Raw genomic sequence first — 22961 nt, forward strand, 5'->3', positions numbered from 1 at the left:
CCTGTCCGCCTCGGCGACGAGGGAGGGGCGGAGCTGTTTCCTTTGGGGCTCCGCCCATTCGGCCCGGCGTCCTTACTGCGCCTGCGCGCTCCCGCCCGGTCTCCATCTTGGAATTGGGAGGAAGAGAGAGGGAGACGGGGACGAGAGCGGGTCTGTGGTGCGGAGAGAGGCTGAGAAGGAGAAGGCAGGGGGAGAGGGCGCGTGGACCATCAACATCGCCTTAGCTACAGTCTTTCGTCTACCCTCGGGAGACAGGAGGGGAAAGGGAGGAGGCCAGGCCGGGAGTGAGGGCTGTCACCCTCGGACCCCAGCGTGAGAGGAGCCGTGCGGCCGGACGGTCTCTGGGTGGGCCCCCTGTGGGTGCCCAAAGACCTGGGGCTCAGGCCCCTGGGTCCCAAATCTCCAGGCTTGTCCCCTCGCTTTTTATATACCCAGGTATCAGCTCTCCTATTTCGGAGATCCGGGACTCGGATCCCAACCTCTTTAACCCTGGGTCTCTGTTTTATTAAATTTCATATATCTGGGGTTCAGGCCCCTGCGTGCCTCAGAATCCGGGGTTCATTCCCCAGGCGTTCAAATATCGGATTCATTTTGTCCCCTTGCAAGTATACAGGGTTCAGACCCCACGATCAGAAATCCCGGATTCAGCAACTGTCGCCCTCGAATTGGGGAAGGACTGGACCGCGAGGTCAGATCAGGTTGTCACCCCCTCCCCTCCAGGGGAGGTTTCCCAGGCCCGCCCCTCAGGAAGGGCGAAAGCCGAGGAAGAGGTGGCAAGGGGAAAGGTCTCCTTGCCCCTCTCCCTGCTTGGCAGAACCGCTGGAGGACCCCAGGCGGAAGCGGAGGCGCTGGGGCACCATAGTGACCCCTACCAGGTGAGACATGGGGTGCAGGGGCGCGGGTCCCTGTATCTAGCATTGAAAAGGCTGCTCCCTTCTGAGATGTGCCTGGGTGGGCCCTCTCCTCAGGGTGGGAAAGGAGATCAGCCTCTGGCTAGCCTTGTCTTCTGTTGCCACCCTCTTCCCCTTCCTCTTCTCTCTATTGTGCCTGGTTAATGGGGGACTTCAGATGACAGGGTCTCTGATGTCAGCTGGGTTCACACCCTAGGGTGTTTGTTTTATTTTCGTTTTGGGGTACCAGGGATCGAACTCAGGACCTTGCACTTTCGAGACCCTAGGGTGCCTGAGCTAATCAGATGGGTTCGAACCTTTCCATCTTCTCCCTGTTCATTGCCCCTCTCAGTCACCTCTTCTCCATGATTATGTCCCTTTTCCTGTCTGCTCAGGGCCTTTGATCCCCATGCCTTTGGTTACCATGGTGGGTCTGCTTCTCTGCTTTTCAGACCTGGTCTGGTTGGATTTCTTATCCTTGCAAGGGTGTGTGTGTGAGTGTGTGTGTGTGAGTGAAGTGGAATGCTTGGCAGTATTTTTCCTCAGCTAGTTACCTTCCCTTTCTACTTCTTGCTGTGATGTTATAAATAATCTTATACACTCTCAAGGAATCTGCCCCTTAAAAAGTACTTTCGTGTACATTCTGAATCTCATGTGACATCCTCCATTCACCCTGTGGGAGCTCTTTTATTGCTGTCTTCCCATTGTACAGTTGAAAATGGTGAGGCCCAGAAAGGTTGCCCAAGGTCACATAATGGCAGAATCCACATTTTAATGCAAGTTCCCCCACCAAGTTTTGGCACAGATTCATATTTGTTTTTTGCCATCTCTTTTTTTCTGAGCCTGGATTTGGTCAAGGGTCCATAGGAGAATGAGTTAGGGTGAGGTTTAGAAATGGTGAAGGGTGCAAAGTGAGTTTCCTTTCCAGGAGTGCCATACTCAGAAGCTTTTCCTGCTGGGAGGCTCTGGCTTCAGTCTCTCCTGAATGGATTTTTTTTTTTCCTACTGTGACCTTCATCTTTATTCCAATCCCAGACTTTGGCCTGGGTTCCTGAAAGGGCTCTCTTTGATAAACGATGGCCATAGTGGTTTCTCTCTGAAGTTAAAGCCAAGCTGGGGTGGGGGTGAGGTAGAGTCCCCAAAGGATTAAAGCTTTGGGGCAACCCTGAAAGCAGGAAAGGGGAAAAAAAATCCTTCTTGTGTCAAGTGTCTCCATAGTGTTCCTAAGTGTGAGATCTCATTAAAATCTCAGAACAGCCCCATGCTGTAATTTAAAGGAGATCAAGAAGTAGAAGGAACTGAAAGCCCTGTTGCTATGCATTGCAGATGGGATGTACCGCTGTACAATGTAAGGATAGATTTCCTCATCTGCGGAGTGTAGATAATGCTATTCATTTTAGAAGGTGGTTATGATTTAGCAAAGGTCTTGGTATTTGCTTCAGTGTTTGTTATTGTGAGGAAAGTGACCTGAGTGGTGCATTGCAAGTTCCTGGCACACCTGTCATGTGGCCTGGAGTCCTGGCCTAGTAATCTTGGACTCAATGCTGGTAAAGAGGTCAGGAAGATTCCCTTAGCAAGTTATGAGCACCTGCCTTTGTGTGTGGGTGTGTGGTGCTGGTGAGGGGTGCTTGGCACTGTTGCTGGCAGAGAAGAGAAGAGGCCCTGCTTCCTAGCAGCCTAGGTGCTGCTGAGGGCTGGGCTGAAGGCAGTCAATCAAGCTCCCAGGCTATTTTGAGCCCTCTGCACCCTGGGGGCCCTCTGGAGAGTCAGGCTCCCTTCTTGCCCCCAGCTTCCAGTTGGAATGAGGAGACAAAATTAACAACACAACAGGAAACAATGCGTGGCAGAATATAATTACATGCTAAAATTGTTAGGTGCTTTGAAGTAGCTAGAACTCTGCATGGGGAGTCCAACTCTGCTGAAGTTCTTTTGCGCCTGTATCCTGACAAGTGCTTAGCCAGGAGTCTGTCCTGGAATCTCTTGAAGTCTTGGTTCTGTTACCCTGCAGGGACTTCATCTGGGCATCTGGCTGGAATGGTCAGGAGAGGCTTCTTGCAGGAGGGGCTGAGCATGCAGGCCTGACTAGGGAGAAGCTTCTGATCTCTGACCTTGGAGCTCTTTTTCCTCCCTGCCTCAGTGACTTCATCTGGGAAATGGTGATCCTTCTTCTGCCCTACTGGATTCATAGGGCTGGTCTGAAAGCATGGTGGTGGTGAGCCAGCTCTTAGCACGTCACTTAACATTCCTGAGCCTCTCTGCATCTGTAGAACAGGGTTCACGATAGTGCATGCCTGGCAAGGTTGTGGCAAGGACTGAATGGCAGGTGAGGTGGTGTGAGGTGTTTACTGTCCATAGTGAGTGTGCATTGTTCATACCCTGCACATGTCCTGCACTTGTGTGTGCTGTGTATGCAGTTGAACTGGACAAGTAAGGCATTCGGATAAGAGAGAGGCCCTCAAAGCCAGATGCCTTTCCGTCTGAAAGTCCTGTCCTTCCCATTCTGGATCTCCCTACCACAGTGTCCCTACCCTTTTGAGAGTGAGTCTTCTGGCCCCCTCCAGGCCAGTAGCCACTTAAAACAATGGCCGGATTTCCAGCACCTCCGGCCTGGCCCTTTCCTGTTCTCTTGCACCGTGTGAGAGGTTGAGGGAGAATGGGGCCTCAGCACCGAGGCTGAACAGGAAGGTGCCTGGAAATCACTGGGGAATGGGACTTGCAGGATAGAACACATAGGGGTCTGGAGTTCAGCCTAGAAGGCAACCATTTATCCTTGAGGAAAGAAACAGGGGTTGTAGGGAAAGGGGAACTTGTTGAAGGCTGAGGGGGTTGGTGAGGATGCTTATCTTCCTAGAGTCTTCCTAGCACTTTTAGGGACTCCAAGGACCTGGCCCCCATGATCTGGTTGCCAAGGCAACTTCATTTTTTTAGAGCTTTAACGTTCCTCATCTCCCCTATCCTTCCTCGGCAGTGCCTCCCCCTCAGCAGTGAATGAGAGGAGGAGAAGGCAGGAACTTGAGGGGCCCCTTCCTTTCTCTGAGGACCTCATCCTTGCTCTAAAGCTCCTGTCTGCATTCTACAGGCCAGGTCCCACTCGCAGGGCCCCTGGGGGCCACCATGCCAGCTGGGGGCCGGGCCGGGAGCCTGAAGGACCCTGATGTGGCTGAGCTCTTCTTCAAGGATGATCCTGAAAAGCTCTTCTCTGATCTCCGAGAAATCGGCCATGGCAGCTTTGGAGCTGTGTACTTTGTGAGTTGGGCCTTGGGGGAAGGGAAAGTAGGGGTTGGGACGCTGTTTTGACCTTGTGACCCTGCATACAGTCTTTCTACACTTCTCTACCACAGTACCCTTTGCTGCCCTCTCCTGCTGGGTCAGCTAATCCTCCCTCTCCCATGTACTCAGCAGGGCCATTTACGGCCTTCTGGTCTGGTCTTCTAGGCCCGGGATGTACGGAATAGTGAGGTGGTGGCTATCAAGAAGATGTCCTACAGTGGGAAGCAATCAAATGAGGTGAGTCAGTCTCAGAAGGAGCAGGTTGGGTGGTCAGGGGACCCAGTCTCAAGATGCAAGCTTGATAACCCCTTCCTACCTTGATCTCTTCCTAGAAATGGCAGGACATCATCAAAGAGGTGCGGTTCTTACAGAAGCTCCGGCATCCTAATACCATTCAGTACCGGGGCTGTTACCTGAGGGAACACACAGCTTGGGTGAGCTGGCCCCTTGCCATACTCGCTTTTAGCTTGTCTCGGTCTAGTCTCTTTTAAGTGGGCCCCATGCAAGGTGCCATTGTAAGATCTTGGGAAGGATGCATTCTGTCCTGACAACTTTAATTCTTCAACAAACTTGGGTGACAGGGTTGGTTCCAGAGGAGAATGACACAGTACTGTTAGCAGCTGGAAAAAGGAAGGCATGTGCGTTGGAGGTAGAGATTGATTGGGGCTTTAAAGGGATCCAGATGGGAGTGATAGGGTATTGGGCTCTTTCTAGGAGAGGCCTTCACTCTATGACCTGTCCCTCCCCCTCCAGTGGGCCCTTTCTCCCTGTAATTACTTTGGGGGCACTGCCTTAGTGGCAGATAGAAGGGTGTTTGTTTTGTTTTGGTTTGGTTTTTGGTACCGGGGATCGAACTCAGGACCTTGTGCTTGCGAGGCAGGTGCAGTGTCACTGAGCTAAATGCCCCGCCCGTCAAGGAAGGTGTTTTGAGTTTATACCCAAGGGAGCAAGGCCAAGGGTAGCTAGGATCTGCTGATCTCTAATGTTTGACCCTTCCTTAGCTGGTGATGGAGTATTGCCTGGGCTCAGCTTCTGACCTCCTAGAAGGTAAGCGTCTCGTTGGCCAATGTGTAGGCTATGAAGAACAGAGAACCTATAGGAGAAGTGATAAAGGAAGCTTATTCTAGTCCCACTTGTGGTCTCCATCAATTTCATGTTTTTCCTCCCTCAGTACACAAGAAGCCCCTTCAGGAGGTGGAAATTGCAGCTGTGACCCATGGGGCACTTCAGGGCCTGGCATATCTGCACTCCCATAACATGATCCATAGGTATGGCAACCCTGACAGAGTGGGGCCAAGTGCTGTCTACACTGCTCCTTACTTCCCTAGTCTGCAGCATTTACCCTGGTTTCTCGAGATGCGTCTCATCCCAGTACTTTTCTTCTGGCAGGGATGTGAAGGCTGGAAACATCCTGCTTTCAGAGCCAGGCTTGGTGAAGCTGGGGGACTTTGGCTCCGCGTCTATTATGGCACCTGCCAACTCCTTCGTGGGCACCCCATACTGGTGAGGGAGAGTGGTGGTGAGTGGAGAAGCGCCCAGGATGTCTGGAGTAGGAGTTGCAGGGCTTGGACAGGTTATTAGCCTCTTTCTCCTGACCATTCTCCCAGGATGGCTCCGGAGGTGATCCTGGCAATGGATGAGGGGCAGTATGATGGCAAAGTGGACGTCTGGTCCTTGGGGATAACCTGCATCGAGCTGGGTAAGTGTGTCTTCCTCTCTGCTCCTTCATCCTCTTTCTTCCCAGCTCCATTTGTACTGTTCCTCCTAAGACTGGGTCCAGGGACTACAAGCTCCTCTCCATTTAGACTCTCCCCTGGCACCCCAGTATAAGCAACTGTCAAATCTTCTATCATCCGTCACGTTGAGTGTCCACTTTGTGGCATGCACTGTGCTAGGTTCTGGCAGCATAGCCGTAGATAAGATTCCTGCCCTCATTGAACTTAGATTTGCATTGGAGACACCGGGCACATTTTGTCTCTTTGTGATGAAATCTGAATGGAAAATGCAAACATAAAACAAGGAATTTGACCTAGTTTAGGAGCTGAAGAAGGCCTTGTAACAGAGATGTTTAAGCGGACCCATGGGATAAATAATAACTGTTGCAAGGGTGTGGGGAAGAGCATTACGGAAGCAGTGTATACAGAAGTCTAGAGTAAGCTGTGTATGGTGGTGCACACCTGTAGTCCCAGCACTCGGGAGGCTGAGGCAGGAGGGTTGCTGTGAGTTCAAGACCAGCCTGAACTATATAGCTAGACCCTGTCTCAAAAATAAAAGAGTAGGCTTGGGAAATAGACTAGCTTCACTTGTATGGAACTGAAGCGTGCAATTCAGAGTAGTGAGTGACAAGGTCTAAGAATTCATGAGTCCTTGAAGCCATATCAGGGTTCTCATCTCTGCCAGCCTACAGTGCTGAAGTAACTGGTTAATGAGGTAGTGTTTGTAAGACCACCACCCCCCACAGTGCAATGCCAGGCAAAAAATAGTTGCCCAAGAAAGAGTTGCTGTTGGTTACTTTTATCCACAATTCCATACAACAATCTCCTGTGTCATCTCTTATGTGCTGATGCCACAGATTTGTGCTTAAGCTCAGGGCAGTTATTTTACCACTCTCCCAGTCATTAGTGACTCCCTGTTGCCTGTGAGATGTAGTAATCCCTATCCTTCCTTATAACAGACAGGACAGGCGGACAGGGCAGACCTGTCCATGATATTCCTAGTTTTTGGTAGAGACATGAATATAAAGAAATAGTTCTCTAGTGCCAGAGATGCAGCTCAGCAGTATAGCGCCTGCCTGGCAAGTCTGAGGCCCTGAGTTCAATCCCCAGTACAAAAAGAAAAGGAAAAGAAGTAGTTCTCTACTGTGAGGGCAGGGTCAAGCCTCATTATAAATGGCAGCTGATATTCAGAGTCAGTTTTGGAAAGGTGAGATGAGATGAGGGAGGGCATGGCAAACTGGACATTCCCACAGGAAGAGAGCTTAGCTCCAGCCCATTGATAGGCAATAATACCAGCTGCATTTCTTTTTATTTTTGGTTCTGGGGATTGAACTGAGGACCTTGCACTTTGAGGCAGGCATGGTGCTACTGAGCTAAATCAGTAGCAGCTGCGTTTGAATCTAATTTTTTTTTTTTGTTTGAATTTTTTTGGTACCAGGAATTGAACTCAGGACCTTGCACTTGCAAGTCAGGTGGTAACACCACTGAGCTAAATCCCTGGCCCATGTTTGTTTGTTTGAGACAGGGTCTTGCTATGTAGCCCTGGCAGGCCTTAAACTCACAACAGTCCTCCTGCCTCAGCCTCTTGAGTGCTTAGATTATAGGTCTGCACCACCATGCCTGGCTTAAATCTAATTTTTTTTTTTTTTTTTTATATTGGAGGTCAAACTAGGAACCTTGCACTTGTGAAGCAGGCAGTGGAACCATTGAGCTAAATCCCCAGCCTCTAGATCTAATTTTTTAAGAGAATGTAGAAATGTAGGTTGTTATTATTGGCAAATAATTTTTTTAAATCACTGTTTAGGCCAAAACCATGAACAGCACAAAACATTTGTGTGGGCCACGAGGAGCTCCTGACTTGCGACTTCTAGCTCCAATAACCCTTTTTCCAAAAGCCCTTTCCTATTTCCTGCAGATCTTGTGTAAGCTTGAAGTCCTACCACACAGTCAGCTCCCCAGCTGTTTACCTGTCTCTGTGTACCCAAGTAATACTTTTCATCTACCTTTCTTTTTTTTTTTTTCTTCTGGTGCCAGTGATTGAACTTTGGACCTTGCGCTTACCAGGCAGGCACAGCACCACTAAGCTACATCCCTAGCCTGTTCCCCAGTAATACTTTTAACTTGCTGTTTTTGTCCACTCCTGTGCATGCTCCCATTTAGACTGGAAGTTCCATGAGGGCTTGTCCTGCTTCTCATTTTTATCTTCCCTTCAGCAAGGTTTTACTTTTATGTGGTATCTACTAATTTTAGTTGAGCTGATTACTACAACCTATAAATGGACTTTGTTCTGCCTTCTTTTTCAGTGCTTTTTTGAGTGTTGCTTTCTTTGATTGCTACTCCATCTAAGGGCAGCGGAATGGAAGGGTGTTATATTTGACAGAGGAAAAAAATTAAGGCTCAACAGGGTTATGAGAATTGCCCAAGGTCGTATAGCCAGGAAGCTGAGATATGAGCCCAAGTCATCTGAGTTCCATTCTGGTCCCCTCTGCTTAACTTCTACCTCTCACTTCTCCCCCTTGACCTTCTCTAGCGGAACGGAAACCACCACTGTTTAACATGAATGCGATGAGTGCCTTATACCACATTGCACAGAATGAGTCCCCCGTGCTCCAGTCAGGACACTGGTGAGGACTGGCATTCCTGGGCCTGGAGAGATGGGCTTTGGGGTCAGGCATGTAGCTCATGCCTTCCCACCTGTTTCCTACCCGCTCCCACCTCCAGGTCTGAGTACTTCCGGAATTTTGTTGACTCCTGTCTTCAGAAAATCCCTCAAGACAGACCGACCTCGGAGGTTCTTCTGAAGGTGAGGGCTTGTGGGCCATACCCCTCCTGCAGCTATGGCACAGCAGACAGCAGAAGCCTGCAGTGGGATGAGTGCTTCTGAGGTCCTGAACCAGGAGCTGCTTTTATGAATTCCCACCTCCATTTCCAGTGCCATCGACTGTGTGTTTTGCAATATTTTTTTGCATTAATTTATTAAGTAATAATTTGCTTTTCCATGTTTCATTAATCAAACATACATGTAATTGTCAGCCAGAGCTTCTGGTCAGTATGTGATAACCAGGGTTCCATACTGCAATAATTCAAGCCAAAAGCCTGTCTAGCTTTATCGTGGTGAATATGTGACTTCTCTTAGGTGTGTCTGAGTCATCAAAAGTAGAGGGGCCCTGTTCCCTTCCTGATCCATGGGGACCTAAACAGCCCTAGGTGGGAACTTCAACTGTCTAGTTTGACTTCCTTTGTTTTTTGGGTTTTGTTTGTTTTTGGTGGTGGTGGTGGTTTTTTGGGTTTTGTTTAGTTTTGGTGGTGGTGGTAGTGGTTGTTACTGGGTTTGAGACAGGGTGTCTTTATGTAGTTTAGGCTGGCCTTGAACTCATGGTAGTGCTCCTGTCTCAGCTTCCCAAGTGCTGGGATTACAGGCATGTAGCCTGCCTACTTGTTTTATAATTGTGGGATACTTTATGCCTAAAGAGGCCTCATGAGGCATCTGATGTCATGTAGCACTTGGGTAGTAGCGCTGGGCTGGCATCCAGATCTCCTGTTGCATCTGTCAACTCTGGGTGGAGGAGTGAAAGGCTGTGGAGTAGAACCTGGGTAGTGGGAAGAATCATGGTGGGAGAAGGGCTCGAGACAGGCCGGCATCACATGGTGATGGTGCAGGCCCCAGGGGAGATCTGTGGGTTCTGGCAGGGCAGGGTCAGCAGCAGTCTCACTGTTCTCTTCCCCCAGCACCGCTTTGTGCTCCGGGAGCGGCCACCCACAGTCATCATGGACCTAATCCAGAGGACCAAGGATGCTGTGCGGGAGCTGGACAACCTGCAGTACCGCAAGATGAAGAAGATCCTTTTCCAAGAGGCACCCAATGGCCCTGGCGCTGAGGCTCCCGAGGAGGAAGAGGTGAGCACCACTCCTCCGTCCTTAGTCTCCATGCTGGAGTGTGACCCAAGCCTGCTGCACCATGCTTCACACCCTTTTATCTCCTTGTCCTGCCCTGTACCTTTGCCTTCCCTGCCAAACAGCCCATGCCCTGTTCACAGGAGGCAGAGCCCTACATGCACCGGGCAGGGACGCTAACCAGTCTAGAGAGCAGCCACTCGGTGCCCAGCATGTCTATCAGCGCCTCTAGTCAGAGCAGCTCAGTCAACAGCCTAGCAGATGCCTCGGACAACGAGGAGGAGGAGGAAGAAGAGGAGGAAGAAGAGGAGGAGGAGGAAGGCCCTGAAGCAAGAGAGATGGCCATGATGCAGGAGGGGGAGCACACAGTCACCTCACACAGCTCTGTCATCCACCGGCTTCCGGTATGCAGCTCAGTGTGCCGGGCCTGAGCTGTCCTGCTTGGCACTTGCCTGGGTTCTGGCTTTCCCTCTTCTCGGTTTGAATAGCGTCTGCGGACTGAGCGTCCGTGTCTCCTGCCTTCCCCTCTTCTAGGGCTCTGACAGCCTGTATGATGACCCTTTCCAGCCAGAGATCACCCCAGGCCCTCTGCAGCCCCCTGCAGCCCCAGCTTCCGCTTCCACCACCTCTTCTGCCCGCCGCCGGGCCTACTGCCGTAATCGGGACCACTTTGCCACCATCCGGACTGCCTCCCTGGTGAGTGCAGCCTCCTGGCTGTCCTTTTTGCTACATGCTGGGTGCTAAGTCCAGAGATGACTTTGTCCCAGTCACACAGGATTAAGTCCAGGTTCGATGCTCCCTCTGTGACTGTTTCTTGCCTTCTCTTCTTAGCCCTTCTTGCTTCCTTCTCCCAGTAGAGTGTTTTGGTCACACCACTGGTCTAGGTGTCTCTAGCTTAGCAAACTCTTACCCTGTGTTCACGGCCTGGCTGAAATAACAGTGTGTGGGGCTCCTGGCCTCCTCTGGCCAGTCGGCTGTTCAAAGCCCTGCATACCTTCAGCCTGCTGTGCTGCTCAGGATGGCATTTTGCAGGTTTGTGGGATTCTGTGGTGGAGTTCAGGGAGCTGCCCCATGCCAGTGATGAGCTCACAAGCACACACAGATTCCTGTACTTAATCTTCCTAGCTACCCTGGGAAGGAGGTTGGATCCCATCAGAGCAATGAAGCTACTGTGGCTGGAAGGGGCTGCCTGCCCAGGCCTTTTTTTTTTTTTCCTTTCTTTTTGGTGCTCGGGATCAAATTCAGGACCTTGTACTTACGAGGCAGGTAGTGGCACCACTGAGCTAAATCCCCAGCTCCCAACCCATGCACTTTTAACAGGGCCCAAACCCTGTGAGCAGGACCTTCGTCCTCCCCTACAGTCATGTTATACCAATCTTTTCCTCAGTTCATAGGAAAATGTGTTAGATTTTCCATAAAATGTAGCTTTTATTAAACCTGTAGATCACATTCTTACTTAAATGAATTTGAGCATCAGCAGTCCTCCTCAAGGCCACTAGGTCAGTCCAAACGTTTGCACAGCTTCTACCTTCTGACGTGGCTCTGCTGAGGTTTCTTCAGCTCCTGAGGGTCTTTGTGCTGCGCAAGGTGTCACTTCCAGGGCCTGGGCCAGCTAGACTGAGTTGGGAGCCACTGATGGAGAGTTGTTAGTGAGACTTGTGTGAAGACACCCTGGCCCAGTGTTCTGGATCCCGGATCTCAGCTGGGGTAGCGTCAGCCCTCCGTGTTTGCTGAAGGGAAGGACACTGACACCTGTTTGTTCAGGGAGCCTGTTAGATGGTTCTCTGTGTGCATCAGATTTGTCTAGGCAGCCCCTAGGAGAAGGCATTGTCACCTTTATAATGGATGGGGAAGTGATGCTTTAGAAGTTAACTTGTTGAGATCACTTTGTTAGTAAGTGACAGAGCTGGGGTTTGAGCCCTGGTTTATCCAATTCATTCTTTTTTTTTTGCAGTACCAGGGATTGAACTCAGGACCTTGGCATTTGCGAGGCAGGCATGGTGCCACTGAGCTAAATCCCTGGCCCTGATTCATTCTTTCTGTTTGTTTTATTTTAATTTTTATTTTTTTCTGATTCATTCTTTTAAACTAATGTGATTTGTTTCTATTTCTGTTCCTGGCCCTAAGCCCACCACCTTTTCTTATCTCCTTCAGTATAGTAGATAATATCTCCATTATCCTTTTGAGTAAACAGGCTCGGAGAAGTTAAATGTAAGATGGGTACTACAGGAGATTGGAACTAGTTAGTCTCAAACCCATGTTCTTCCCCAAGGAACGCAAAGATGATCTGTGTGTGTGAATAAGGTGGGGACCAAGGATGAGCCGCCTTCTTACCCTCTCCTGCCCCAGGTCAGCCGCCAGATCCAGGAGCATGAGCAGGACTCGGCCCTGCGGGAGCAGCTCAGTGGCTACAAGCGGATGCGGCGACAGCACCAAAAGCAGCTCCTGGCTCTGGAGTCCCGGCTGAGGGGTGAACGTGAGGAGCACAGTGCGAGGCTGCAGCGGGAGCTGGAAGCACAGCGGGCTGGCTTTGGGGCTGAGGCAGAAAAGCTGGCCCGGCGACACCAGGCCATTGGTGAGAAGGAGGCTCGAGCTGCCCAGGCTGAGGAGCGGAAGTTCCAGCAGCATATCCTTGGGCAGCAGAAGAAGGAGCTGGCCGCCTTGCTGGAAGCACAGAAGCGAACCTACAAGCTTCGGAAGGAGCAGCTGAAGGAGGTGGGCTGGGGCTGCGCTGCTGCAGGGGCAGGCCAGTGGGGTGTGGGTAGACAGGCCACCCTGATCCCACACCCCACTGCTCTTGCCAGGAGCTGCAGGAGAACCCCAGCACACCCAAGCGGGAGAAGGCAGAGTGGCTGCTGCGGCAGAAGGAACAGCTCCAGCAGTGCCAGGCAGAGGAGGAAGCGGGGCTGCTGCGGCGGCAGCGCCAGTACTTCGAGTTGCAGTGCCGCCAGTATAAGCGCAAGATGCTTCTGGCTCGCCACAGCCTGGACCAGGACCTGCTGCGAGAGGTAGGCTACCTTCCTCCTCCTGCACTCAGTCATAGCTCCCAGCACTTTCCATCTCTCCGTTCCATTTGCCTTGCTCATGTCTTCTCTCCTTTCAGCCCCGGTGGTGGTGTTCCCACTTCTCAGTACCCCTCTAGCTTTCTGTGTGGGACCCTGTCAGAATGGCTTTGGGCCTCTATCCCCAGGCCACCCAGTGCTCATACCTTTCTCTCCACACCACCCCCAGCTCCCTCTGCCAGTGAATTCCTGGGCTCTTACTTCCTTGACGTCAACAAGACTCCCTGACTGGGCCCTGGGCCCTGCCTCCTTTCTACCTCAGGACTTGAACAAGAAACAGACACAGAAGGACTTGGAGTGTGCACTGCTGCTGCGGCAGCATGAGGCCACTCGAGAGCTAGAACTGCGGCAGCTCCAGGCCGTCCAGCGCACGCGAGCTGAGCTCACCCGCCTGCAGCACCAGACAGAACTGGGCAATCAGCTGGAGTACAACAAGCGACGTGAGCAAGAGTTGCGGCAGAAGCATGCAGCCCAGGTTCGCCAGCAGCCCAAGAGCCTCAAAGTACGTGCAGGCCGGCGCCCCCCGGGCCTCCCCATTTCTGGGGCTCTGGGACCACTCAGCACAGGCATCCCTAGTGAAGAGCAGTCCTCCTCATCTGGCCAGGAGGCAGTCCTGGACCACACGATGCTGGGAGAGGAGGAGGAAGCAGGACCAGAGAGAAGGATTCTGGGAAAGGAAGGGGCTACCTTGGAGCCAGAGGAGCAAAGAATTTGGGGGGAAATATCGGTAACCCTTAGTCTGAACCCACAAAAGCCTTGGAATCCAATTAATGAGGAAGACTGGGGGCTACCTGAGGAGGAGGTAGAGGAGCTTAGAGTCCCACTGCTGGCACCTGAGGAGAGGAGCATTGTTGGTCAGGAGGAGGCCAGGGCATGGGAGCTGTGGGAGAAGGAAGGTGGGAGCCTCCTGGATGAGGAGTTTGAACCTGACTGGGTCCAGAGCCCAGCACTGACTCCAGTCCCTGAGGAGGAAGAGGAGGAGGAGGAGGGAGCTCCAGTTGGGACCCCTAGGGATCCTGGAGATGGCTGTCCCTCCCCAGACATCCCCCCAGAACCTCCTCCACCACATCTGAGGCCCAGTCCTCCTAGCCAGCTCCCTGGACTCCTGTCTCATGGGCTCCTGGCTGGCCTTTCCTTTGCAGTGGGGTCCTCCTCTGGCCTTCTGCCCCTACTACTTCTGTTGCTGCTCCCACTGCTGGCGGCCCAGGGCGGGGGTGGCCTGCAGGAAGCGCTCCTGGCCCTTGAGGTGGGACTGGTGGGCCTAGGGGCCTCCTACCTGCTCCTTTGTACAGCTCTGAACCTACCCCCTAGTCTGTTCTTGCTCCTGGCCCAGGGCACTGCTCTGGGGGCCGTCCTGGGCCTGAGCTGGCGCCGAGGCCTTATGGGTGTGCCTCTAGGTCTTGGGGCTGCCTGGCTCCTAGCTTGGCCAGGCCTAGCTCTGCCTCTGGCAGCTATGGCAGCAGGGGGTAGGTGGGTGCGGCAGCAGGCCCCCAGGATGCGCCGGGGTATCTCTCGACTCTGGCTGCGGGCTCTGCTGCGCTTGTCACCCATGGTCTTCTGGGCCCTTCAGGGCTGTGGGGCTGTGGGTGACCGGGGCCTGTTTGCACTCTACCCCAAGACCAACAAAGATGGCTTCCGCAGCCGCCTGCCTGTCCCCGGGCCCCGACGGGGTAATCCTCAAACTGCTCGTCGCCCACTTGCCCTGATGGCGAAGGTTTGGGCTCTGTGCAAGGGCTGGAACTGGCGCTTGGCACGAGCCAGCCAGGGTTTAGCCTCCCGCTTGCCCCCCTGGGCCATCCACATGCTGGCCAGCTGGGGCCTGCTTCGAGGTGAACGGCCCAGTCGGATTCCCCGGCTGCTGCCACGTAGCCAGCGCCGGCTTGGGCCCCCTGCCTGCCGCCAGCCACCACCAGGGACTTTAGCTGGGAGGCGATCCCGGACCCGCCAGTTCCGGACCCTGCCTCCCTGGAGGTAACCAGCTCTAGCCTGTCCCTGCCCAAATGTAGAGCATCAAGCACTTTATCTCCCAGCACTCAGTGAAGTTTCCAGTCCCCAGCCCCGCCTCCCTCCCACCCTCCGTCCTCAGTGCGCACCCCACCAAGCACAGCCTTTCAGCTTCTAGACAGCAGCCCCTCCACTGTGGAGTCCAGAAGCCGCACTGTGTATCCTCCCGCCCCTAAGTTATTGCTGCTCTCCCGCTGTGTGTGCTCATCCTCACCCTCATCGACTCAGGCCTGGGGCCAGGGGTGAGAGGGTGGGAAGAGTCATGACTGGTTTGTTTTTTTTTTTTCCTCCTCTTTGATTTTGTTTTTCTGTCTCCCTTCCAACCTGTTCCCCTCTCCCTCACCAAAAAAGAAGAGAAAAAGACAAACACAAATAAAATATCTGAGCGGAACTGTACCTTTGGCCCAGGCTGCCTCTGTCTGCTTTGTCCTGCCGCCTAGCCTCCCTGGTTTGCCCCCGATCTGGACCCTTGGCCCCCAGCTCCATGACCTCCCTCCCATCTACGTTATCTCAGTCCCTTTCACTCCTCGGCTTCATCTTCTCTGCATTCATAGCTTCATCGCACCACCACCACCAGCAGACCTGGGCTCAGGGCCCATGCGGAGCTTCCACACAGCTTCCCGTCCCACGGGGCCCTTGCTGTGGGTCGCTTCCAGGAGGCCCTTTAGGGTCCAGGTCCTTTCATCTCCTTTTCTACCAGCCCATGACCTCTGTGGTCCCCTTCTGTTTGGGAGCTGCGTGTCCCCTGCTCAGGCATTAGCCCAGAGGGCTGGGGGACGGGGTAGCACACCCTCCACAGTCGAGGGTAGTGAGCGAGGGTCCAGGTAGAGTGTGGCCCTGGCACTGGATTGGCTGTGGACTCGGATGGGAGCTGAGTGTGTAGGAGCCGGGCTGGACTGTGCGTCTAGGCAGGGTAGCAGCTGTTGGCCTATGGAGTTGTCGGGCCCTTTCTGGCCACCTTTCCCTTCTGTGGCCCATGAAAGGGCAACCCCTTCTTACCCATTTTTCAGCTCAGTGCGTCTCCTTCCCTGCCTTCCTCCCTGAGGTGCTGGACCCGGGACTTCTTGTCCTTCGTTGTGTTGACTTCTCCGTGGGTGTTCGGTGTGACTTGGTGTTCTCACTCATTCCTTTGCACATTCTTATATTTGCTCGTGTGCTTCTATCCAAGGTCATATTTTCTTCCTCTTTGCATGCTGAAAGTTTCTTTTGTGCATTCAGTCCTCTAAAGCGTCTCAGTTCCTCGTCTGTGAACTCTGACGTTTCTTCCCATGGTATTTCTCCCAACTCTGGATGTGCTCTCGGAATCTGTCTTGTCCTCCCTGCATCTCTCGCCCATCGAGACCTTCCTGACCTCTCCACACAACCCCATCTCTCCACACCTGTCTGTATACAGCTCCCCCGCCCCCTCTGTCTAACATGTTTTCTGTTTCTCTCCCTCTCCCTGTCTCTGCTTCTGTCTCCTCCTCTCCTTCTCTTCTCCCCATTTCCCCTGGTGTTCCTCCTCTTCCTTCTCCTCCTCTTCCTCCCCCTCGCCTTTGCCCCCATTTTCCCTTGATCCACCCACTGCGCAGTCTAAAGAGCTGCAGATCAAGAAGCAGTTCCAGGAGACGTGTAAGATCCAGACTCGGCAGTACAAGGCTCTGCGGGCACACTTGCTGGAGACCACGCCTAAGGCTCAGCACAAGAGCCTCCTTAAGCGGCTCAAGGAAGAACAGACCCGCAAGCTGGCGATCCTGGCTGAGCAGTATGACCAGTCCATCTCAGAGATGCTCAGCTCGCAGGCGGTGAGGCCTGGGTGTCGGGAGAGGTCGGGAGAGCGGCCATGGGCGCGAAAGTGGGAGGTATGGATGGAGCTGGGGATTTTTGTCCCCAAGAAACTGGGATGCTGTTTCACTGCAATGGTTTTATTACTTCATATTCTTAATGGTTTTATTATTTCTCTTAGCATTTTCTTAAGGTCTTGATAAAGCCATCCTGCCTACCAAGAATCATCAAGGAAAAGTGGCTATAGTGTTTTCCTGGGCCTGAGTTAGTTTAACTTGTGAACAGGGAGCACTTACACTGAGTGGGCCGCTGGGCCGCTTCGCTTGGCCTGGGAGCTCTAGGGTATCGCTATTGTACACACTGCCACATACAGCACTGGAGTGGGCTTCACCACACGGGCGAGTCCCAAGGCCCCATTCCCTGCCCCACCTCTCAGAGGTAACCTGATGGTTATGGTCTAGATTCTTTCCAGTGCATTCTTGGAAAATTATAAAAATTTTAAACACATGTGAAATTCTATCTTACACGTTATTCTCTTAACTCCCTACACTTACTATTTCTTGGACATCTTTCCATGGCAGTACACCTCTCTCTCTCTCTATCTCTCTCTCTCTCTCTTTACAGTGTAGGATTTTCCATGGTATGGCTGTGCCATAACTCATTTAACCCATCCTTTATTAATGGATATTTAGGTTGTTTCCAGTATTTTGCTATCCCAACACTTCGTGAACACCGAGCACAGGTGCAAGTACACCGGGGGGATAGATTCCTCCAAGTGTAATTGCTGTGCACAGGGTTTGACCTTCTTCCGTTCTGATAGCAGTTGAGACCGCTGCTTCTTGCAACCTTAGGGCCCAGACCTACCTAGGGCAGGGGAGGACTGTGGGGCAGGGCAGGAGGTCCCTAAAACTGGTTTTCCTGTCCTCCAGCTCCGGCTTGATGAGACCCAGGAGGCAGAGTTCCAGGCCCTTCGGCAGCAGCTCCAACAGGAGCTGGAGCTGCTCAACGCTTACCAGAGCAAGATCAAGATCCGCACAGAAAGCCAGCACGAGCGGGAGCTGCGGGAGCTGGAGCAGAGGGTGACGCTGCGGCGGGCACTGCTGGAGCAGAGGGTAAGGGGTGGGACCCTGGGGCCGGGCAGGAGGCCAGCGCCCCCCTCAGGACCCTAACCATTGTTCTGGGTGCTCCAGGTGGAAGAAGAGCTGCTGGCACTGCAGACCGGGCGCTCCGAGCGGATCCGGAGTTTGCTTGAGCGGCAGGCCCGTGAGATCGAGGCCTTTGATGCTGAGAGCATGAGGCTGGGCTTCTCCAGCATGGCTCTGGGGGGCATCCCCGCCGAGGCTGCTGCCCAGGGCTACCCTGCCCCACCCCCTGCCCCTGCCTGGCCTTCCCGGCCAGTTCCCCGCTCAGGGGCTCACTGGAGCCACGGCCCTCCTCCGCCGGGCATGCCCCCCCCAGCCTGGCGTCAGCCAGCTCTGCTGGCTCCCCCCGGACCCCCAAACTGGCTGGGGCCCCCAACACAGAGTGGGACTCCCCGTGGTGGAGCTCTGCTGCTGCTAAGGAACAGCCCCCAGCCCCTCCGACGGGCAGCCTCGGGGGGTAGCGGCAGCGAGAACGTGGGGCCCCCCGCAGCGACGGTACCTGGGCCTCTGAGCCGCAGCACTAGCGTGGCTTCCCACATCCTCAACGGCTCCTCCCACTTCTACTCCTGAAGGCCCACCTGAGGGTGGTAGGGACAGTGTGGGTCCAGCTCCCCTCGGACTTCTCATCTCATGAGCTTCTTGGGGCCGGCTGGTGGCGCTGGGCCAGCTTGGGTGTCAGTGCCTGAGTCTGACCAGGAGCCCCGCCTCCCCACCATGGTGCCAGGGCCTCCTCTCCCCCCAGGAGAGCAGGGAGCTGTGCGCGGATGCTCATCTCGTCCCCTGGGGGGAGGCAGGGCGGGTCTCGCTATATCATATTCAGAGAATTATACTCCCCTCCCGCGGCTGGGCAACAGGACCCCCAGACCTGGGGTGTGGCAGAACAGGATGGGGCCCTAGGGGCTCGAATGCGAAGCCCTCCGGACAGGAGGACCAGAGGGGTCTGTTGGGGTGCCTGTCTCCATCCCCGTTGCTGTCTGAAGTCCTGTGCCGTCTTGTCTTTTTTTTTTTTTTTTTTTTTTAATTGGGTCAGGGTTGGGGCAGGGGAAGGAGGGAAGGATCTTGGAAAGGGCTGCTCCTGAGCCCGGGGCAGTGACGGGAGCCCCTCAGCTGTGGGGCTAGCACAGAGCCCCAGGCAAGCTTTTAATAAACCGTTGGTTATTCTGACAGATCCCGGGACTCACCCTTTCTGTCTGAGGTGGGTGTGATGGGCCGGTCAGTGCAGGTGACAGTGTTCCTGTATTCATACACGGGGCTGTATAGCTGAAAACTTCAGTGATGTTAATGCCTTCAGGCAGCCACGACTGGGTCAGGACCTCAGAGGTCCTCAGCCTCTTGACTGCTTAATTCCTCTGCTTTCCTGTGCTCTGGTGTCAGATTCTCAGAAGGCCTACTTCACACTCAGATCCCTGGCAGCTCTACACTTAATTTCACTGCCTCAACAGCAACAGAGTTCTAACCTGCAGGCCCTGGTTAGGCGAAGAGGTCTACGTCTATACCCATTCTTTAGCCTGGACTAAGTGGCTGTGAACAGGATGCAAGGCCGACTGTCCCCAAGTCGGTTTGTATTCACATTCAGGCCATTTGGGAGATCATCTTCCCATCTGCACGTCAGTTATGGACCTAGCTAAGAGCAGGGTAACCAGAGGGGCCCACTGCTCAGCCTGCAGGAAAGCTAGGAGCCACCCCCTTCTCTGACATGGCCGACAGCAGACAGGGTTTCACTATGTAGTCCAGGCTGGGCTTACACTTGAAGCAATCAAGTACTGGGGTCACAGGCGGGCGCCACCAGGCCCGGCTTGGTGGCAGACTTTGGATGGAGAACCTGTAGACGCCTGCCTACCAGTAGCAGTGGCTGCTCCTCAGCTTCCCACTCCAAATCATTGGGTATATAAGAACAGAGGACTGCTTCTGATGAGGTGATTACAAACACTCCTTTATTGAGTCTCAAAAAATAAGACCATCTGAACACCTTAACTAATGGGGACCATGAAGCTGAGAAGCAGTCTGAACAGTTTCTGCCCCTGGGGCTGTAGTCTCCATGAAAACGTTTTTGCTTTGCAGGTTGAGAGCACTTTGCATACACACATGGAAAGGGTTCCTCCTGGGAGACAGAAGTACTCAGTTGCTCTCGCCATCACTGCTGATGATGCCTCGCATGTGTGACCAGTCAGGGGGCGCCTGGCGAGGCCGCTCCTCCTCTGAGTCCAGGGTCCGGCGGTACAGCTCCTCAGACAGAGCTGCTTCTCCTGAAGGGTTCCAGGCCGTCCGCCTGTGTGGCCGGCCTGAGGGGGGGCAAGGGGAGGTCAGCTGCCTGAAAAAGTCCAACCCCATCCACTTCCAGGCAGAGGGAGAGGAGACCCTCACCTGAACTGCTGATGATATTGGCAACATCCAAGGAAGCCACCTCTGCTGCCTCTTCCCGCTGTTCCTTCAGAGCACGACACTTCTCTAAGGAAGGGTTACCTGGGGCAGAAGCAGCTTGTGATCCTCTCCTCCACTGAAGCCAAAGCCTCCACCAGCCCCCAGGACACAGCCCACCTCACCCTTCAGGCCCAGGGCCTCCAGCTCCGCCCGGAGTACACTCAAGCGCTCCTTGTGTGAGCAACAGGATCCCAGCAGCTTTTTATAGTTTCGATGGGCACCACAGGCCCGAATGTAGCGCTTCAGCCTGGTCACAGCTGGGTGGTCCTCTCCATGGCGACCAGAACTAGCCTGGCAAAGAAAGCAGTTGAAAGCCCATCCTGCAGGCATCTCCCTTTTCCCTGGCAATGGCTCCCCCCTGTCTGCACCCTCACCTTCCTGCTTTTGGGCTCTGGACTTCCATCAGAAGAGGAGCTTCGAGTTCTGCCTTTCTTAGAGCTCTTCTTGGAAGAGTGGTTCTTCCTTTCTCCCTTAAGTCTCCCCCCTGCCTCGCTGTCACTTATCTCCCTTTCTGAGTCACTTTCCTCACCACTGGCACTGCCCAATTTGGCTGTCTTTGCAGAGCCTTGAGCAGGTGCTTGCACCTTGCAGCTGTCTTCATCCTCGCTGCTTCTGTTCTGCCTTTTCCTACCCTGACCCTGGGTCCTGTCCTTGCCCTTCCTGTGTACTGGAGGCTCTCTGCCTCCCCCACTGCTATCTCCATTGCCTGCTGCCTCTCTCTCTTCCCCACTGTCCCCTAAATCACTCAGCCTCCCTGCCCTGCTTTCTTGCTTACAACTCTTCCCTTCCAAAGCTGACTTTTGACCTCCTTTGCTCCTAGCTCTGGGTTTCCAATCCTCCCCTTCATCCTCCTGTTTGTCCTTATCCCCCATGTTCTCTTTCTTTGTGGCTAGGCACTCCTCCACCTCACTCTCCTCACTTTCCTCATGGCTTTTAGCTTCTCTCTTTCCCCCAGACTTCTTGGTTCTGCTCTGGACAGGCTCTTCCTCACTGTCCTCACTTTCCTCCCTTGTCTGCTGCTTACTGGCTGAGGTCTTGCCTGGTGCCTGCTCATTCTTGGTCTTGCGTTTCTTTGTACTCCTGCGCTTACACTCTTTTTCTTCCTCATCTTTCTGGCTGTCTTTTGCCTTCAAGATCTTTCTTATTCTTACAGAGCCCTCCCCCTCCTCCTCCTCCTCACTGCTGTCTAATCTCATCTTTGTAGGCTGCTTTACAGGCTGGTCCCCTTGCTGTTCTTCATCACTGCTCTTAACTGCTTTCTTTGAGGCCTGCCTTAGATGCTCCTCCTTGGCTGGGATGATTTCTGCTTCTGCCATCCCATTCTTTGCTGGGCATTCAAAGCAGTCTTGACTGGAGACTAGGGACCTGGAAGCTGGAATATGGAGAAGAGGGAGTTGGGATGGGTTCCTCCTGTCCCATCAGCTCCCATCTGGGACAGGCTTTTTTTTTTTGAGGCAGGGTCTCACTATGTAGTTGAGACTGACCTGGAACTCACTAGGTTGCCCAGGCTGGTCTCAAACTCACAGGGATCCCCCTGCCTCAGCCTCCCTAGTGCTGGGATTACAGGTGTGTGCCACCGCACCTGGCCAAGGGAAAGGCTGTTTCTGAGCCCTGCTTGGACAGTGGAGAGGGCAGCAGGAAACAACTACCACTGCACCGTATTCCTGGTTCCTGACTCAGTGGCCTCAAATCTTAACCGTAAACGTCTTCTGAATGATCCAGTGATGAAAAATGCACAGATAGCAAGAGGCACTAACCTGATTCTGAACTGAAGCGTAATCTTTTTCTTTCTTGAACACTGCAGTGGGTGGGAGGCCTCTTCACCTTTTTAGTGAGGTCTGCCTTCTCTTGCCCGGTACCAGCTTCATCCATCTGTGTACACCAAGAGGGCAAAAGGTACCAACGTTGTGTCCTGCCCACCTCCTGGGCAACACACTCCCTGGGGCCCAGGTTCGGACTCACACACCTGCATCTTCAGTAGCTCCTCCTCCACCAGCCGCTTCAGCGCCTGCTTCTCCTCGGGTTCCAAATGGTTGCGACCCGTGTGAGCCAAGAACTTCCGCCGCACGATGGAGTGCGTGAGCGTGCTACAGAGACAAGAGTGAAGACAGGCTCCCCGCCCCACCCTGACCCTTTCTATCCCTAACTCCAAGTCCCTGTGCACCTGAGGTCAGGACGGCCTCGGAAGAAGCAGTGCGTGAACTCCCGCAGCTCATTCTCCCGAGCCATTTTGCTTTACCCGGGATTGGAGGCTCCCGCCTTTTTTCTTCTCGGCCTCCGTCAGCCGCAGGAGAGCAGTTTGCGCGCAGTTGGCCCTCGGTTTGTGGGCCGAGAACTTTGCCAGACAAAAGTTGCTTTTCCCAGGCAGCTGGAGGGTCTCGAAGCACCAACCTTTTGTTAGAACGAATCGTTTTTACAGTTTTCGTTAGAAACCGATTCTTTACCGATAACCTTTGGGTGTACGTAATCAGCTCGCGACGCCAGCTTCCTCCGTGGTCACGGACACCAGCAAGGCCGCTGTTATTTCGAAAGGCAAGAGAGAAAGGGGACCCCAGCCAGGAGACTAGGAATATTGAGGGAGATCTTTCTGTGACTCCAAATCTCCAAGCTCGTTTAGACTCGCTAACTGCGCCCGCCAGCGTCCGCCATCTCCGTGACGTCGCAGAGCGCCTGCCCCGCCATCTTCAGTGTGGCCACTTGGAATCCGCTCTCCTTTCCGGGTTTTCCCCAGCGGCGCCGTTCCCGTGGTTACGCACCCCCGCGCCAGCCCTGCCGGGAGTTGTAGTCCGTGCGTACGCA

General features: G+C 53.7%; 2 protein-coding genes across 8 annotated transcripts; one reads left to right on the plus strand and one right to left on the minus strand.

The window, feature by feature from the left end:
- The first annotated feature begins 65 nt into the window (after positions 1-65).
- On the plus strand, positions 66-19165 carry Taok2 (TAO kinase 2). 6 transcript variants are annotated; one of them, XM_010617357.3, is made up of 19 exons: positions 73-875; positions 3970-4136; positions 4326-4397; positions 4493-4594; positions 5162-5207; positions 5332-5428; positions 5550-5663; positions 5768-5859; positions 8406-8499; positions 8597-8678; positions 9605-9772; positions 9895-10173; positions 10304-10465; positions 12119-12484; positions 12574-12777; positions 13094-13333; positions 16407-16619; positions 17529-17678; positions 17790-19165. In XM_010617357.3, the coding sequence occupies exons 2-19, from the start codon at positions 4005-4007 to the stop codon at positions 18309-18311; spliced, it is 3135 nt and encodes a 1044-aa protein (XP_010615659.1). In that variant the 5' UTR covers positions 73-875; positions 3970-4004; the 3' UTR covers positions 18312-19165. The 6 variants fall into 6 exon arrangements, with proteins under 6 accessions (XP_010615656.1, XP_010615654.1, XP_010615655.1 ...); XM_010617355.3 differs by having other exon boundaries at positions 74-875; positions 17529-17711; positions 17790-18923; XM_010617356.3 differs by having other exon boundaries at positions 75-875; positions 9913-10173; positions 17529-17711; positions 17790-18920.
- Positions 19166-19662: 497 nt separating this feature from the next.
- On the minus strand, positions 19663-22864 carry Hirip3 (HIRA interacting protein 3). 2 transcript variants are annotated; one of them, XM_010617358.3, is made up of 7 exons: positions 22327-22864; positions 22129-22249; positions 21920-22034; positions 20537-21534; positions 20285-20453; positions 20106-20204; positions 19663-20023 (listed from the first exon to the last, which is right to left on the minus strand). In XM_010617358.3, the coding sequence occupies exons 1-7, from the start codon at positions 22389-22391 to the stop codon at positions 19860-19862; spliced, it is 1731 nt and encodes a 576-aa protein (XP_010615660.1). In that variant the 5' UTR covers positions 22392-22864; the 3' UTR covers positions 19663-19859. The 2 variants fall into 2 exon arrangements, with proteins under 2 accessions (XP_010615660.1, XP_010615661.1); XM_010617359.3 differs by having other exon boundaries at positions 22402-22863.
- Positions 22865-22961: the final 97 nt, after the last annotated feature.

Source organism: Fukomys damarensis, unplaced genomic scaffold (genome assembly GCF_012274545.1).
Source record: "Fukomys damarensis isolate Sample0158 unplaced genomic scaffold, DMR_v1.0_HiC HiC_scaffold_34, whole genome shotgun sequence".
NCBI classification, from domain to species: Eukaryota; Metazoa; Chordata; class Mammalia; order Rodentia; family Bathyergidae; genus Fukomys; species Fukomys damarensis.

Bases quoted from the DNA above. Each gene is read 5' to 3' on its own strand.
- Hirip3 (XM_010617358.3), bottom strand. From the start codon at position 22,391: ATGGCTCGGGAGAATGAGCTGCGGGAGTTCACGCACTGCTTCTTCCGA. The intron at 22,250-22,326 runs GTGCACAGGGAC...TTGTCTCTGTAG, and splicing joins CGAGGCCGTCCTGACCTCAG to CACGCTCACGCACTCCATCG. The intron at 20,454-20,536 runs GTGAGGGTGCAG...TTTCTTTGCCAG, and splicing joins CAGAGCCCAAAAGCAGGAAG to GCTAGTTCTGGTCGCCATGG.
- Taok2 (XM_010617352.3), top strand. From the start codon at position 4,005: ATGCCAGCTGGGGGCCGGGCCGGGAGCCTGAAGGACCCTGATGTGGCT. The intron at 5,664-5,767 runs GTGAGGGAGAGT...CCATTCTCCCAG, and splicing joins TTCGTGGGCACCCCATACTG to GATGGCTCCGGAGGTGATCC. The intron at 8,679-9,604 runs GTGAGGGCTTGT...CTCTTCCCCCAG, and splicing joins CCTCGGAGGTTCTTCTGAAG to CACCGCTTTGTGCTCCGGGA.